Source organism: Lithobates pipiens, unplaced genomic scaffold (assembly GCF_037356315.1).
Source record: "Lithobates pipiens isolate NorthernLeopardFrog02 unplaced genomic scaffold, aLitPip1_a1.2 Scaffold_10, whole genome shotgun sequence".
In the NCBI taxonomy this organism is placed as follows: domain Eukaryota; kingdom Metazoa; phylum Chordata; class Amphibia; order Anura; family Ranidae; genus Lithobates; species Lithobates pipiens.
The window spans coordinates 209,900,065-209,917,347 of record NW_027507686.1 but is presented as its reverse complement, the minus strand read 5'-3'; the positions used below and the strand labels follow the sequence as shown (position 1 = coordinate 209,917,347).

Here is a 17,283-nt window from a genome sequence, read left to right as displayed (position 1 = left end):
CAAAAAAAAAAAAACCTGCAAGACAAAAGGCATAATGAGCTAGTATGCATAGAATACTAGCTCATTATGTATTACTTACCTTAAATCGGAGCCCCCGCAGTGGTCCTCTTTCACCGCTCTGGCCTCTTTCACCGCTCTGGCGACATCGCTCCCGGAGCTACTTCCGGGTATCGCGAGCTCCGGCGCTGTAATTGGCCGGAGCTGTGATAACGTCACTACCATACCAGTAACAGCATAGTCTAACTGAAGCAATGGCACGTATGTGCCGATGACGTCGACACATACAAATACAGGGGATATCTCCTAAACCATTCAGGTAGGCAAAAAGTGTGTTGTAAGGGTTTACAACCACTTTAAAATTTACATTTTCTTCTCTTGTAAAGGTCACTGAAAAAGACACAGGTCAGTTTGAAAACAGGTATTACCTCTTTAATTTCTCCCATCAATATTATTGCATGGTCATACACTGGAGGGTCTTCATTGAACTGAGCCTCTAAGCAATCCCAGAATGCTTTGTGCACAATGTCCCGAACTGTTCTTTCCAGGCTGCAAAAAGTTGCGGAGAAGAAAAAATAAAAATAAAAAACCAATTAACCACTTCAGTTCCGGACCAATAAACACCTTAAGGACCAGAGGTCTTTTTGCAATTTTGCACTGCGCTGCTTTAACTGGTAATTGCGCGGTCATGCAATATTGCACCCAAACGAAATTTGCGTCCTTTTCTTCCCACAAATAGAGCTTTCTTTTGATGGTATTTGATTGCCTCTGCGATTTTTTTTTTTTGCGATATAAATGAAAAAAGAGCGAAAATTTTGAAAAAAAAAAGATATTTTCTTCTTTTTGTTATAAGAAAAATCGAATAAACTAAATTTTAGTCATACATTGAGGGCAAAATTTATTCAGCCACATGTCTTTAGTAAAAAAAATGTCAATAAGCGTATATTTTTTGGTTTGCGCAAAAGTTATAGCGTCTACAAACTAGAGTACATTTTCTGGAATTTACACAGCTTTTAATTTATGACTGCCGATCTCATTTCTTGAGGTGCTAAAATGGCAGGGCAGTACAAATCCCCCCCAAATGACCCCATTTTGGAAAGTAGACACCCCAAGGAAATTGCTGATGGGTATGTTGAGCCCATTGAATATTTATTTTTTTTGTCCTAAGGGATTGAATAATGACAAAAAAAAAAATAAAAATTTTTTTTTACAAAAAGTTGTCACTAAATGATATATTGCTCACACATGCCATGGTTATATGTGGAATTGCACCCCAAAATATATTCCGCTACTTCTCCCGAGTATGGGGATACCACATGTGTGGGACTTTTTGGGAGTCTAGTCGCGCACGGCACCCCGAAAACCAATCACCACCTTCAGGATTTCTAAGGGTGCAAATTTTTGATTTAACTCATTACTACCTATCACAGTTTCGAAGGCCATAAAATGCCAAAATAGCACAAAACCCCCCCAAATGACCCCATTTTGGAAAGTAGACACCCCAAGCTATTTACTGAGAGGCATGTTGAGTCCATGGAATATTTTATATTTTGCCAAAAGTTGCGGGAATATTACAAACTTTTTTTTTTTTGCACAAAGTTGTCACTAAATGATATATTGCTCACACATGCTATGGGCAGAAGTCAAATTACACCCCAAAATAAATTCTGCTGCTTCTCCCGAGTACGGGGATACCACATGTGGGGGACTTTTTGGGAGCCTAGTTAACTAGCTACCTAGCGACACTAGCGACACTGATGCAGCGTTCAGAAAAATTATCGCTTAGTGACACTGGCAAAAGGGGGTGAAAGGGTTAACTAGCGGAAATCAGGGGGTTAAAACCATTATTGGGTAGTATATCGGGGTACCTAGCGCTATAAAAACCTGGCGGTGAACCTAAAAAAATAACTAGCTACCTAGCGACTGTAGCGACACTAATGCAGCGATCAGAAAAACGATCGCTTAGTGACACTGGCAAAAGGGGGTGAAAGGGTTAACTAGCGGCAATCAGGGGGTTAAAAACATTATTGGGTAGTATATCGGGGTACCTAGCGATATAAAAACCTGGCGGTGAACCTAAAAAAATAACTAGCTACCTAGCGACACATGCAGCGATCAGAAAAATGATCGCTTAGTGACACTGGCAAAAGGGGGTGAAAGGGTTAACTAGCGGCAATCAGGGGGTTAAAAACATTATTGGGTAGTATATCGGGGTACCTAGCGCTATAAAAACCTGGCGGTGAACCTAAAAAAATAACTAGCTACCTAGCGACTGTAGCGACACTAATGCAGCGATCAGAAAAACGATCGCTTAGTGACACTGGCAAAAGGGGGTGAAAGGGTTAACTAGCGGCAATCAGGGGGTTAAAAACATTATTGGGTAGTATATCGGGGTACCTAGCGATATAAAAACCTGGCGGTGAACCTAAAAAAATAACTAGCTACCTAGCGACACTAGCGACACATGCAGCGATCAGAAAAATGATCGCTTAGTGACACTGGCAAAAGGGGGTGAAAGGGTTAACTCTAGGGGCAATCAGGGGGTTAAATCTTTATTGGGGGGTGATAGGGGGCTACCCTGGACCTAACACTAACTGTCCTGACAGTTTTTACTGTCACAACTGACACTGAATGCATTGATCAGTAAAGAAATGATCAATGCAATCAGTGACACTGTGACTGGGGGGGGAGGGGGGCGATCGGGGGGGGGAGGGGGGCGATCGGGGGGGGGATCGGGGGGGGTTTGTGTGCCTGTGTGTACCTACATGTCAGTGTAGTGTTCGTGCAGACTTACTTTTACTCTTCTCCTCGTAGTCCGGTCAAAAAGACCGCCCCGAGGAGAATGACATCACTTCCTCCTTCCTGTGTAAACAATACACAGGGGAGGAAGCTTCTCATTGGCCAGGAGCGATCCAGAGGGGGTGGCCGAAAACGAACGGCCATCCCCTCATCACGGAGCGCTCCTGGACCGAATCGGACCGCCGTAACCAGCGGGAGGGGGTCCGATGGGACCCCCCACCCGCTGGAAGGCAATCACGTAGATGTACGTGATTCTGCCTGCCTGTGCCATTGTGCTGACGTACAATGGCAATACGGCGGTCCTGAAGTGGTTAAAGGATAAGTCCACTAAAATGGGTAGCTATCTCAAGCTCTCAGTGGCACATTGAGAGACTGAGCCGGCTACTTGTCAAGCATCTAGGTGCATCCAGACATTATTGTTGGGGGACATTCAGAGACCGGAGCGGCTCTGTGATTCTGGGTCACTGGAGTGCAAAAGTAAGTGCACTCTTGTGACCCACAAGCTTTTTTGGCCATACTTCTCTTTCATTAAGATGAAATTGCAAAATGGCTTCTGTAGCAATGATACATACTGAAGATTTTTATTTTTTATATAAAAAAAGATATCCGTTTAGGTAAATGGTATAGTATACTAGTGTGTTGCAATGTTACTATAATTTAAAGGATACCTTTCTTGAAAGAAACACATGGTGAACACTGTTAAAGCCTGAAAAATGCTAGCTGCCTGGCCTTTTCTAGCTAGAATGATTTCTAAATTATTAACCCAAACAAGCATGCAGCAAGTGAATGAAGCAAAAGTTAACACTTAAGATTGGCATCCTTGTTCTCTGTTGGTGATCAAGAACATATGCAAGACATGAGGATACTGTCTGTCAACTAGCATTTTCAGAAGGTCAATAAGGACAGATTGTGCAATAACCTAGCAATAGGATTCCTATAAAGAGGAATGTATAATTTACAGCGTATGCATTCACTTACATCTGCACTGCCACCTGTAGGTGTCAACAGGTATCACAAGTTGTCCATTCAGATACAGTCCTACTATGGGACATTTGTTTTAAGTTTACCACTTAGTACTGCCTAGCTTATTCAAATCTTACCTTCCTTGAGGAAGCTTCGTAGCTTTGATCTGAAAGCCTCCATTCACCACAATCTCATGAGCCAAGGCTAGGTTAGAGACACCCTTAGCTGCGTCCATGAGCTCCTCCACTGACACAAAACGAGGGGGGCTAGCTGCAACATACAAGAAAATCAATACAATATATAGTAATCAGCGGTCTGCCAGAGAAAGGTGAATTTCCTAATGACTGCTACATGCCTTGATCCATCTGCCCATCTTCTGCTGTACTGCTAGGCTGCCTACTATGATTTTGTTTCTGCTTGGCAGGAAAACGTGAATATGGGGCATGCATTATGAAAGACTTGCACTCGATTATCCATTTAAAAAGGCAATGATCAGCAAATGGCGGGGCAGGGAACTTGATCATGTTGAAGAATGAACATTCGGAAGGTCTGGCGGTCTATAGCTTGGTTACACATAGAAATCTGGAGCTCTGTATACACCAGGGGTGAGATGCGGAGTGTTTTTAAGTGCATGCAAATGTAGCAAGGAAGCAGCTGAAGTGTGTGTGTGTATGAAACATTTATACACAGCGATTAGATAGATCTATAGCTTTGAAGACGTTCCAGCTGCTGCTGAAGAACTGACAAATGACACCAGCAGACATAAGTACAAATAACACATTAACCGCTTCAGCCCCAGAAGGATTTACCCCCCTTCCTGAAAAGAGCACTTTTTGCGATTCGGCACTGCGTCACTTAAACCAATAAGTGCGCGGTCGTGCGATGTTGCACCCAAACAAAATTTACATCCTTTTTTCCCCACCAGTAGAGCTTTCTTGTGGTGGCATTTAATCACCTCTGCTGTTTATTTTTTGTGCTATAAACAAAAAGAAAAAAAGCAACAATTTTGAAAAAAAAAAAATGCATTATTTATTACTTTTTGCTATAATAAATATCCCCCTTCAGAGGTTGCACTTGGGGTTCCCTGAGCTCTACCCACTGACACCAATGTCAGCCATCTGTAAGGGGAGGGGTAATTCTTCAAGGACCATAAATGTAAGGAGCATTCTTCCGATTGACCATCACACTAAGGTATCATGAGCTGTAGATACAGTAACTTTTGACAGGGGTTCTCTGAGATGGAAAAACTATTTCAAGGTTTACTCTGTGTTAAAAATTTTGAGAAAGGCTGCAGTAAAAGATTTAGATACACTGAGAAACCAAACCCCAGCTGACACTTTAGAAGCAGTTACAACAGGTTTTTGTTTTTCCCTTTTTGGGATAAAGGTTTTACATAAATCAATAAAAACTGGTCATTATAAGCACCTTGTCAGTGGTATATGGTTTATCTCAGCCCAGTAACATCTCCAGGAGAGCTTGTTCTTTTGAAAAACAATATACTTACTGGCCAGATCAACAGACTTACTGGTGAAAATAAAAGCAAGAATACCTTAAAAAATAAATAATAATGCAATAATCGCATCTAAGAATAAGTAAGCTGCAGTATAATAAATGTTTGTTTTTACGTTCAATAGCCCTTTATTAGGAAGGGTACCTCTGTTTAAGAAAAAAAAAAAAAAAAAAAAAAAAAGGAAATAGATAAGTCAAGATCATAATTGCTCTGCTGCTAACCCTACACCGCTGCTGCGGTATATATATATATATATATTTTTTTTTTTTTTTTTTTTAAGTATCTGCCTTGTATAGACTGCCCTATATTAAGGTATTGAGAGCAGCTGTTCCGTGTCCACTTTAACAGAAATGATGCAGTAAATCTCACCCTGGGCAGGGCTTCCTCGGTGTGGGCTGGGGGTACTTTGTCGAATTCGATTCCGGACACATTCCTCGGAAGCCTTTGAGTTGTCCCCACGGCTTGTCCTGCTGGTTTCATTAGATGGTTCTTCTCCAGACTGTGACTTCCCTGGTTCCAGCGGCATTGTCCTATTAATATTAGGAAAGTATTAGTTAGTTTTTTGTACCTGAATGCATGGAACCCCAGGAGAAGGAACACAACAGATGTATATTACTACCCCATCCCAAGTCACCGCCAGAAGAAATGGCTGGAATCAGTGCTTTTTTTTTTTATCAGGTATATTGCCTATAGACAGCAGAGGCAGAGTCTTCCTGTAAAAGTATCAGCCATTAATTTATTTCCCATCATCAAAAAAAAAAACCCCATCAAACACAGCCACTGTGCCCGTCAAATGCAGCCACTGTGCCTGTGCCCACTCGCTGACTGCCAGGCACTTACCCCATCTTAGTTGGGGATCAGCAATGGGTAACAGCTGACTAGCTGTGGGATGGAGGGGTGAGCAGCAGGTCAAGCGATGGCTCCTGAGCGCCTGTGCCTTCAGCCAATCAGGTGACGGGTATGAGACCTGCACTTCCCAATTGGCTAAGAGGCGGTTCAGTGTTAGAAAAGCAAATATTAATTTGCTTTTCTAACACACCTGGGTGGGCTCCGAGCACTCTGAGTCCACCTTTTTGAAGCCTATTAGAGTCTATGGCTCTAATCAGCTGCTTAGAAAAAAAATAAAAATAAAATAAAAACCCCCGCCGCTGTAATTCAGGTGCCTGCCATCTGAAAAGGGGCAGACGCCTGAATAGGGGGTGGCTACAGTGGCCATGGATAGATTCATGCAATGCATGAATCTATCCATTCTACACAGAGGGTGGCGGCCGGGCCTCCCTAATGGCCACTGTTGTACAGACTGTAAAGCCAGGCTGGTGACCTGACTTTTCTGCTTCTGTTAAGCAACAGTGCTAAGTCACCTCTCTGCCTTCAGCCTGTGATTGGGCAGTAAAGGAGCAGCAGTTCACCAATCTTCTCATAGAGCTCTCCTCCTAGCAGCATGTTCCCGGTCTTCACATACTGTATGTATGCAGCATATCTGATTGGCATCTAGTGCTGCTTATTCAACTCCTAGTCTCAGTGCTGTGAACAGGATTAGATCATGTTAATTTCAGGTACTGTACATATATATTAGCTTTTTTTGAATTGATTTGATTGTTTCCAATTAGGATATACCCCACACCTCTTTTGAAGACTTGTTTTGCTATAAATATCAGTCTTTAAATCAAATATGTGTGCTTTGATGAAGGCTCCATAGCTAAAACACGTCAACATATAGCCTGTACCTGTGTACTCATGTAACAAATAAAGTACTTTTATTTAAGAGCATCCGAGTTGCCAGCCTTCCCGATTCAAAAACAATACAGTGCCTTGCGAAAGTATTCGGCCCCCTTGAACTTTTCAACCTTTTGCCACATTTCAGGTTTCAAACATAAAGATATCAAATTTTTATTTTTTGTGAAGAATCACCAACAAGTGGGACACAATTGTGAAGTGCAACGAAATCTATTGGATAATTTAAACTTTTTTTAGCAAATAAAAAACTGAAACGTGGTGCGTGCAAAATTATTCGGCCCCTTTACTTTCAGTGCAGCAAACTCACTCCAGAAGTTCAGCGAGGATCTCTGAATGATCCAATGTTGTCCTAAATGACTGATGGTGATAAATAGAATCCACCTCTGTGTAATCAAGTCTCTGTATAAATGCACCTGCTCTGTGATAGTCTCAGGATTCTGTTGAAAGCGCAGAGAGCATCATGAAGACCAAGGAACACACCAGGCAGGTCCGTAATACTGTTGTGGAGAAGTTTAAAGCCGGATTTGGATACAAAAACATTTTCCAAGCTTTAAACATCCCAAGGAGCACTGTGCAAGCGATCATTTTGAAATGGAAGGAGTATCAGACCACTGCAAATCTACCAAGACCTGGCCGTCCCTCTAAACTTTCAGCTCACACAAGGAGAAGACTGATCAGAGATGCAGCCAAGAGGCCCATGATCACTCTGGGTGAACTGCAGAGAACTACAGCTGAGGTGGGAGAGTCTGTCCATAGGACAACAATTAGTCGTACACTGCACAAATCTGGCCTTTATGGAAGAGTGGCAAGAAGAAAGCCATTTCTCAAAGATATCCATAAAAAGTCTCGTCTAAAGTTTGCCACAAGCCACCTGGGAGACACACCAAACATGTGGAAGAAGGTGCTCTGGTCAGATGAAACCAAAATGGAACTTTTTGCCCACAATGCAAAACGATATGTTTGGTGTAAAAGCAACACAGCTCATCACCCTCAACACACCATCCCCACTGTCAAACATGGTGGTGGCAGCATCATGGTTTGGGCCTGCTTTTCTTCAGCAGGGACAGGGAAGATGGTTACAATTGAGGGGAAGATGGATGCAGCCAAATACAGGACCATTCTGGATGAAAACCTGTTGGAGTCTGCAAAAGACCTGAAACTGGGACAGAGATTTATCTTCCAACAAGACAATGATCCCAAACATACAGCAAAATCTACAAAGGAATGGTTCACAAATAAACGTATCCAGGTGTTAGAATGGCCAAGTCAAAGTCCAGACCTGAATCCAATCGAGAATCTGTGGAAAGAGCTGAAAACTGCTGTTCACAAACGCTCTCCATCCAACCTCACTGAGCTCGAGCTGTTAGATAGAGACATACCCCAAGCGACTTGCAGCTGTTATCGCAGCAAAAGGTGGCTCTACAAAGTATTAACGCAAGGGGGCCGAATAATTTTGCACGCCCCACTTTTCATTTTTTTATTAGTTAAAAAAAGTTTCAAAAATCCAATAGATTTCGTTCCACTTCACAAATTGCGTTCCACTTTTGTGTCCCACTTGTTGGTGATTTTTCACAAAAAATAAAAATGTTATATCTTTATGTTTGAAGCCTGAAATGTGGCAAAAGGTTGAAAAGTTCAAGGGGGCCGAATACTTTCGCAAGGCACTGTAGCTGTATGTAAAATTTGATTTAATGTAGAATGACTACATAACTGAACTCTTATATTTTACTCAAATTCATGCATAATAAATTGGCTAATTATTTATTTGCCTAGATTTCAGCTTTACTTATTAACAATATCCAGTAAAAGGAAATGTTCTGTGCAGAAAAGTTATGTTTTGGGTCCTAAAGACTGTGGGGGATATTTACTAAAGGCAAACAGACTGTGCACTTTACAAAGTTTCTCTCTGTAAGTGCAGTTGCTTCAGAGTTTAGTAAAAGAAGTCAGCAGATCTTCTGCTCAATCATCCAATCATGTGCAAGCAAAAATTATTTTTTTTTTTAATATTCCTTGCAGGGGATTGGGCACTCTTTGCAAAGTGAAGCTTTACCTAATTTACAAAGCTCTGGAACAACTGTACTTGCAGATGGCAACGTCACTTTGCAAAGTTCACAGTATATTTGCCTTTAGTAAATCAACTCCTGTGTGCATACAGGCAGGGCCGGACTGGCCTACCGGGACATTTCCCGGTAGGCTGCCTGCCCTGGGGCCGCTTTGAGCTACGCCGTGGCTGTAGCATAGCTGCATTCATGGTTTTCCCTTATAACAATGCCCTCCCACAGCAGGCTATCACCACTGAGAGGGCTGACATCTTCCTACGGTCTTTCTTCTGAATTCGCATGCTCTGGCTGTGCAATTGACCGGAGCCACAAGGATGTCAATCCTGCACAAAGCTCTGAAGTTGCGGCAAGGTATGCCGGACCTTCACAGTGTATGTGCCGGTGATGCCACTGGCTGCATGCTGGGTGAATATCTCCTAAACCGTGGATGTGGATATTCATTTTACCTACAGATTAGCCTTACCTGTAGGTAAAAAAAATCACAAAGCAGGCTTTACTACCACTTTAAGTGTCTATTCACACTTGGAGGACCTGTCCTTCAACTTTGGACATCAAGGTCAGATGACAAGTCATACCCCATGTTTTCCAATGAGAATGACACCCATTATATATATATATATATATATATATATATATATATATATATATATATATATATATATATAATAACATACACACACACACACACACACACACGTGACTTAAAGTTGCAGCGACTTCAAAATAGTCCATGCACTACTTTGGTCTGACTTTCATGCAACTTGAAGGCCATAGACTTCAATGTTAGCTCTCAAAATTTGCATGAAAGTTGTACCTGAATGTTTTACCTGCAACAGATGTCCGTGATCTTTGGTCAAAGCCAAAGTTGCATCCAAGTCATACCCATCCAAAGTTGCGTCGAAGTTACAAAGTTGCACTCGAAAGTCTAGCTACTTTGGGAGTTGTACAAGTGTGAATGGAACCTAATAGGAGGCCCTACCTAAACTATCTAATAATTTTGCAACCAATTTGGCAGACCCTTGCACTACATACTTGTTGGTAGATCTAAGGGAGATTGAACTATCAGATTTTAAATGTGAAAATGCAGATGTAAATGTGTGAACTTAACCTAACACCAATGGCGGCTGGTATTTTGGGGGGGGGGGGGGGGCAAACAACCCACAACCCCCCCCCCCCGGTTGGTCAAGCCTGGCACTTACCCCATCTAGGTTGCGGGTGGGTGGGCTGAGGGTTCCTACGGGCGGTGGGCACTGGCTCCCATGTCCTCTCCTCCTCCTCTGCATCACGGAGGCTTCCGCCATGTGTCTCCTCCCTCCACCTCCTAGGCATTCAATAGGATCGCCTGTCCTTTCAACCAATCGGGTGAAGGGTGTCAAGACCTGCTTCCTGTTTGGGAGGATGATCAGTGTGGAGATAGCAAATATTCATTCGCTATTGTCACCCAAATGGGTGGGCTCAAAGTGTAGTGCTCTGCGCTCACCCTTTTTCAAAGCCTATTAGAGCCACTGGCTTTAATCACGTGCTAAAAAAAAAAAAAAAGAATAAAAAAAAAAAAAAGAACACACAACACCCCCCCCCCATTGGAATCCATGTTTCAGTGCCCTGTACGTAGATCGGGGGCCGGATGCATGGATGGGGGGGCCGGCGTCAAACACACTCTGGCACATGAACTGGCTAATTCTTACAATATGCAAAACTATTATATGTTCTCTATGATATGTTCCCTTTTAACAACTCACTTTTCAAAATAACTAATGAAAGATGCTAGACTTACCTAAAAATAAAAAGCGGGGTCCCTGTGACAGTAAATTTACATTTACAACAATGGGACATATTTTTGGCCTGTTAGTGCCTTGTCATGTCCCCAAATTTCTGTATGGAACTCTATATTATTACTAATGTCTACAGAACACAGCAGAATAGGATTACCTTCCCATAATGCTAGGGGGGGTCACATCAGGCTCCAGACAGTCTGAAATGGTCAGAGTTGTTTCAACAGCAGAAAACAGCATTGATGGGTTTATAATGTAGTGTTCATGATATATGTGAAAGGACTGATGTAATACCCGTGTTCTAAAACATATTCCCATAATGGAACCTCAGTCTTCAATTGCTGGCTAATGTAACGTATACATGGAAAGAGCACATCTGTCATACATATTTTATCTTAGATGTGTTCAGAAGAGATTTACAAACTCAATACAATACAGATAACTGTGCCAAATGACAAACTACATTTTAATGGTTCACTTTAAAAAGGAAATCGTACTGCTACTTTATATGATTTGGCAGGGTAAGACAGTATGGGGGTAGGGGTGGATGGGTGAGGCAGTATGGCAAGGTGAGACAGTGGGGGGGTAGATGAGGCAGTATGAAGGGTAGGTGAGGCAGTATGGGGGGGGGGATGTAAGGCAGTATGAGACAGTATGGGGGGTGGGTGAGGTGATATGGCAGTGTGAGACAGGATGGGGGGGGTAGGTGAGGGATGTAAGGCAGTATGGGGGGTAGGCGAGGCAGTATGGTGGGGGTGAAGGTAGGGGAGGCAGTATGAGAGGTAGATGAGGCGAGGCAGTATGACATTTTTACAGGTACCAGCAGGATATTCAGCTCACCCAAGTACCTCGGTTCTGCTGGTCAGCCTGGAACATCTGTGCAGGGCCCACCCTGTCTCCCAGTTTCCTGCCTGTGGTGAAGTCACTCCCTGGCCAGGTAGGTATGATGGAGGAAGTTCTGTCCTTGCCCTCCTCCTTCTCTGAATGTCAAGACCTGGGCAAGCACATGATTGGTTGCTAGGACTGCCAATGTCCTAGTAACCAAGTTGTGCTTGCCCAGGCCCTGACTTTTAAAAAAGAAGGAGGGCAAGAATAGGAGGAGGGAGAAGTATGGGGACCACACCCCCGCTGCCACCCAGCCTATATTCTCTGAGAGATCTGATTGCTGAGGCTGAGTGGGCATTTGGAAAGGGTGCTTGGGGGGGGTTCAGGCCTCCCATGACACTGTTGATGGTTTGGCTTCTTTAAAACACTTTTGGTAGGTCCTTACCACTGCATGCCAGCAACATGCCACAAGAACTGCAGCTTTAGAGTTACTCTGACCTAGTAGTCTAGCCATGACAATTTAGCTCTTGTCAGAGATGCTCAAATCCTTACACTAGCCTATTTTTTCTGCTTTCAACACATCAACTTCAGGGAGAACATGTTCACTTGCTGCCTAATCTATCCCACCCAGTTTCAGATGCCTACTACTATCTACTTTACCCGTTAGTTATATTGTTATGGCTGATGGATGTATAGTATACAGCACTGTGTTCTGGCAGTGGTACAGGGACCTCTTGTATTCTGTCAGAACAAAATTGAGTGTTTAACCATTCACAGAAAATCTTTTATTTTTTTTTATTTTAAATACAAAGCTTCCTCTTATTGGCTCATGTCATCATAAAGTCACCCACCCACCTCTATACCTCAGCCAATCAGAGGAAGCTTTGTATTTATTGATAACAATACAAGGCTTCTTGTGAATGGCTGACAGGAATTTTGTTCAGGCAGCACAAAAGAATTCTTCCACACCAATGCCAGAACACAGCACTGTATACTGTACTTGGCGTATGCTACATACAGATAAAGTGATTGTAAAGCCTAAACATTTTTTACCTTAATGCGTTTCTTGTATTCTTGTATTCTTGTATTAAAGCGGTTCTTCACCCTAAAGGGGAAGTTTCGCTAATCTGATCCCTCCCCCCCCCTCTGGTGCCACAATCAGCACCTTTCAGGGGGGTGCAGTTACCTGGATAATCCAGGTATCTGCACCCACTTCCGGGCAGACTGCCGCAGACCCCCGCAGACACCCCGCCCCCCCCCCCCCCATTGTGTTCTGGGAAACGCACTGTTCCCAGGACACAGCGGGGGACCAGAAGAGATGCGCAGCGCGACTCGCGCATGCGCAGTAGGGAACCGGGCAGTGAAGCCGCAATGCTTTACTTCCCGAATCCCTGACAGAGGATGGCGGCGGGGGGCAGCAGCGAGGTGAGCGATCGCTCGTAATCTGCCACCGACATCGCTGGACCCTGGGACAGGTAAGTGTGATTTTATTAAAAGTCAGCAGCTGCAATATTAGTAGCTACTGGCTTTTAATATTTTTTTTTTTTTTAGGTGCAGAACCACTTTAAGGCAAAAAATGTTCAGGTGTCAGCTTCGCCCCCTAAGCCCTCATTTGATCCAGCACCGTGCACGTCTGCAGATCTTTTCTCCTCTCACTTCCGGGTCTGGTTGGCTTTGCACGGGCACATTGGGCTTATTGGCCAGTGATGAGGGAGCGGGGGGCGGGGCCAAGTCCTACTGTGTCTATGGATGGAGCAGAGGGGCTCCGATACAAGCATGCACGAGTGCCCCCCATGGGAAGCCGATTCCTATGGGAGGCACTCCTGCATGCTTGTACCAGAGGCCAGAGAGAACGGTCTAGGAGCGCCAGCGGGGACCCGAATAGACGAGGTTCACAGCCACTCTGTATAAATCCATTGCACAGGGCAGGCAAGTATATATATATATATATATATAAATGCCCCAGATGATGTTCTATTGAGTCCATGATTGGGTCCGGTGACAAGGTTGAATGGAAGCGGACCACATGTTTCCTGAGAGGTGACCACATTCCCAGTTCCATGCCAGTTTGACTCCGTGCCGCTAGTATTGGGTCCACCAAGTCCAGTAAGAGTATCCAATTTTTTTTCAATTGGTGGTGAATTCACAATCTATAGTGATTTCTTACTGGGTGGTGACCTATCCATCAGAGGTCTAATACATCATCACGTTCAACACTGATTTCTACCAAAAAACTTGTGATTTCATTTCACCTGTTTGGACTGTTTGTGTTTTCATGTGTTATTTATTCACAATGTCATTTCACATATATGGACTTTAGTGATTTCAGTCTATTAATTGTATTTATATAAAAATGTATTGCTGTTTGCACCTAGGACTTTATTTTGCACAGCTAATGTGTTCTACTTACTGTTTGCCTATTGTAGCTGGCTGCTGGATGGTCTATTGATGCTGTCTGTGGGGAGATCTGTTGTTGCTGCTGGGGGGTCTAGTGTTACTTGGGGAGGGGGCTATTTTGTTGCAGGTGGCCCATTATTGCTAGGGGGGGATCTTTTGTTGCTAGGGGTCTATTGTTTTTGGCTGCAGGGGATCTATTTTACTGCTTTTCTTGTTATTAATAAAATTACATACATATGACTTTGTACCACAAATATTACTTCTGGGTATGAATACATGTAGGTTCTGTATTCTCTAACAGGGGCCATTAAAGCGGAGGTCCGCCCATTCCTGCAGAAATTAAAAGCCAGCAGCTAAACATACTGCAGCGGGTGACTTTTAGGCCGCATGCACACTGAACATTTTTACAGCAGCTGTTTTTGGCTGTAGATGTTTTTTTCTACGGTCATTAATCTCTCCATCTTGTTATCCTATGTGTCCATGCACACATAGACTGTTATCAGCAGTTTTTGAGCAGTAAAAAAAACAAAAACAAAAAAACAAATGGGTTCTGAGAGACGTTTTTCAGCTGTAAAAACGCTCTAACGCTGATAAACACTCAAAAACATCGCTCACCAGTGTTTAAAGTTTTTGATCCATTGTAAAAAAAAACGCTAATGTGGAAAAACGCAAAAAAATGCTATTGCAAAAACTTTGAAAAACTCACTGCAAAGCTACTTATGTTTTTATAAAGTTATTTTAACGTCCAGTGTGCATTAGGCTATCATATTAGGACACTTACCTGTCCTGGAGTCCAGCGATGTGTTTCCATCAGCATTTATTTATATAACATTTAGGCCTCATGCACACTGAACGTTAAAATAACGTTATAAATTAGTCAGCTTTGCAGTGAGTTTTTCAACGTTTTTGCAATAGAGTTTTTTTTGCGTTTTTCCACGTTCATTTTTTTCTTCAAAAGAAAAACAAAAAACAGCTATTTTTTAAACTTTTTTTTCAATGGATCAAAAATGTTTAAAAATGCTGGTGAGCGAAGTTTTTGAGCGTTTATCACCGTTTTGTCACGTGTTTTTACAGATGAAAAAAAGTCTCAGAAGCCACTAGTTTTTTTTTTTACTGCCCAAACTGCTGATAACAGCCTATGTGTGCATGGACACATAGGATAACATGATGGAGAGATTAATGACTATAGAAAAAGAAAACATTTACAGCCAAAAACAGCTGCTGTAAAAAAACGTCCAGTGTGCACGAGGCCTAATAGGTAAAGTTGATCCAGGGAACATCCGATTCCTCTTTTGGGGGGGGGGGGGGGAATCAGGAAGGAATGTATTCCCCTGCTGTAGCAAATTGGATCATGCTGGGGTTTCTTCGCCTTCCTCTGGCTCAACTGTGGGTATAGGATTGGGTATACGGGACTGTTTGATATTATTTATTTCACTTGATGGACTGGTGTCTTATTTTCAACCTGACTATATAACTATGTAGCTGTCGGGTGCCGCTACGGCCATTGCTGGTAAGGGAACCCGGCAGTGTAGCCTTACGGCTTCACAACCGGATCCTTTCTGCGCATTCGTGAGGCTCTGCTCCTCTCTCCTGACCTGGCAGCAGGGGAAGGAGGAGGGAGCCGTACTGCTGTCGTAATTTGCCGCAAGATCTCCTGGAAGTGGTCAAAGACAGATACCTGCTCCCCCCCCCCCAAAAAAAGGTGCCAATGTGCCACCGGAGGGGGGGGGGGGAGACCAATGAGCAGAAGTTCCACTTTTGGAATTTCGCTTTAAGGTTAGGTGGTAGAACCAAGGAATGGGGCTTGAAGGTAGGTAGGGGTAGCGACAAGGGGTGACTCCGAAAGGAGGAGTTCCTGCACCCATTCTCTGAGATTGCATTTAAACACAGGAGTCTCAAACTGGCCGCCCTCCAGCTGTTGCAGAACTACAAGTCCCATGAGGCATTGCAAGGCTGACAGTTACAAGCATGACTCCCACAGGCAGAGTCATGATGGGACTTGTATAAAGATGAGCTCAGGCGTGTTTGCATGCTCCACGTGCAGAGCCCGCCAGGAAGTTGGCGCAGCACTGCGCTAATCACAGGCAGTGAGACATTGTCCCGATACGCAGCTGCAGAGATCGGGCAATGTTTCACTGCCTGTGATTAGCGCAACACCGCGCCGACTTCCTGTCGGGCTCTGCACGTGGACCGTGCGAACGCACCTGAGCTCATCCCTAGACTCGTAGTTCCACTGGGAGGGTCCCCAGGTTGAGACCCCCTGATTTAAAGAGTCGGACCACCCAATATTTTTAGTTCTAGGTGGAGCCTGGTGAAGTGAGTCCAGCTCTGGCTTCTCACATGCCTTGGATGCCCCAACAGGGTGTCAGGTGAGAGTCTGAGAGCCCCTTGTAATGGTCAGACCCGGGAAGTCTACACAGAGGTCCCACCAAGACACAGCCAGGGGATCCCACTCTCCAGCAGACACTGAAAGGTCAGACCTTTCTCATACACACTGTGACGCAATCAATGACGTAGGAGGAAGCGTTACTCACCCAGCGTATGAATGACAGGAGCCTAATTACAGGGGCTATACAGGCACTATAAACGTGGCCGGGTGGTCATCACTCTATGGACTCGCTCTCTGCGTAGTCTGATCTCTCCGGCCGGGTAGTGATGTGTGATTGGTAATAATAATAATGGCACACAGGGAGGGGAGGGAGGAGGAGATCCTGCAAGTCACAGCCGTTAGGGTGCAGCCTATTGAAGGCCGGGCAGACTTTATTATTACGGAAGCTGATCACAGTGCTGCTGCTGTTGGGAGATGCAGTTTTTGTTTTGCAAGCAGCGATGACAGAAGCATTTCCAGTGGCTGGGCCCTGGAGGGGGCGTGGATGGAGAATGCAACGCCGCCTGTCACTGGCCCAGGAAAACCTCCTCTTATTGGTTCATCTGTCCCAGCTCTCTATTGGCTGCAGCTGACAAGTCTGTTGTGGTCATTGATTCTCTGCAGTCATTGTTTCTGTTCAGACACCAGGCTGTCATGTCACACAGGGGATCCTACTAAGATACACACAGCCATTGACGACTACTTCTTCACTCAGTGCTTGCCTCTGTAAATCGTATCTTATAGACCAGAGCAAGTTTACCGTTATTATACAGGATTTATATAGTGCCCTCAGTGTGCACGGCGCTTTACAAAATAAAGGGAGGCAGTTCTAGAATCTCTATATCCTATTCATTA

The 17,283-nt window shown here is 43.9% G+C and overlaps 1 protein-coding gene across 1 annotated transcript in view; it reads right to left on the bottom strand.

Moving 5' to 3' along the window:
* Nucleotides 1–16,864, bottom strand: part of TCP11L1 (t-complex 11 like 1) — a 54,457-nt gene extending 37,593 nt beyond the window's left edge. Inside the window, exons 1-4 of the mRNA XM_077460903.1 lie at nucleotides 16,595–16,864; nucleotides 5,639–5,799; nucleotides 3,897–4,029; nucleotides 426–546 (exon numbers count right to left, since the gene is read on the bottom strand). Coding sequence (XP_077317029.1) covers nucleotides 426–546; nucleotides 3,897–4,029; nucleotides 5,639–5,795 — 411 coding nt within the window. The 5' untranslated portion in view covers nucleotides 5,796–5,799; nucleotides 16,595–16,864. The remainder of the gene's footprint in view (nucleotides 1–425; nucleotides 547–3,896; nucleotides 4,030–5,638; nucleotides 5,800–16,594) is intronic.
* Nucleotides 16,865–17,283: the final 419 nt, after the last annotated feature.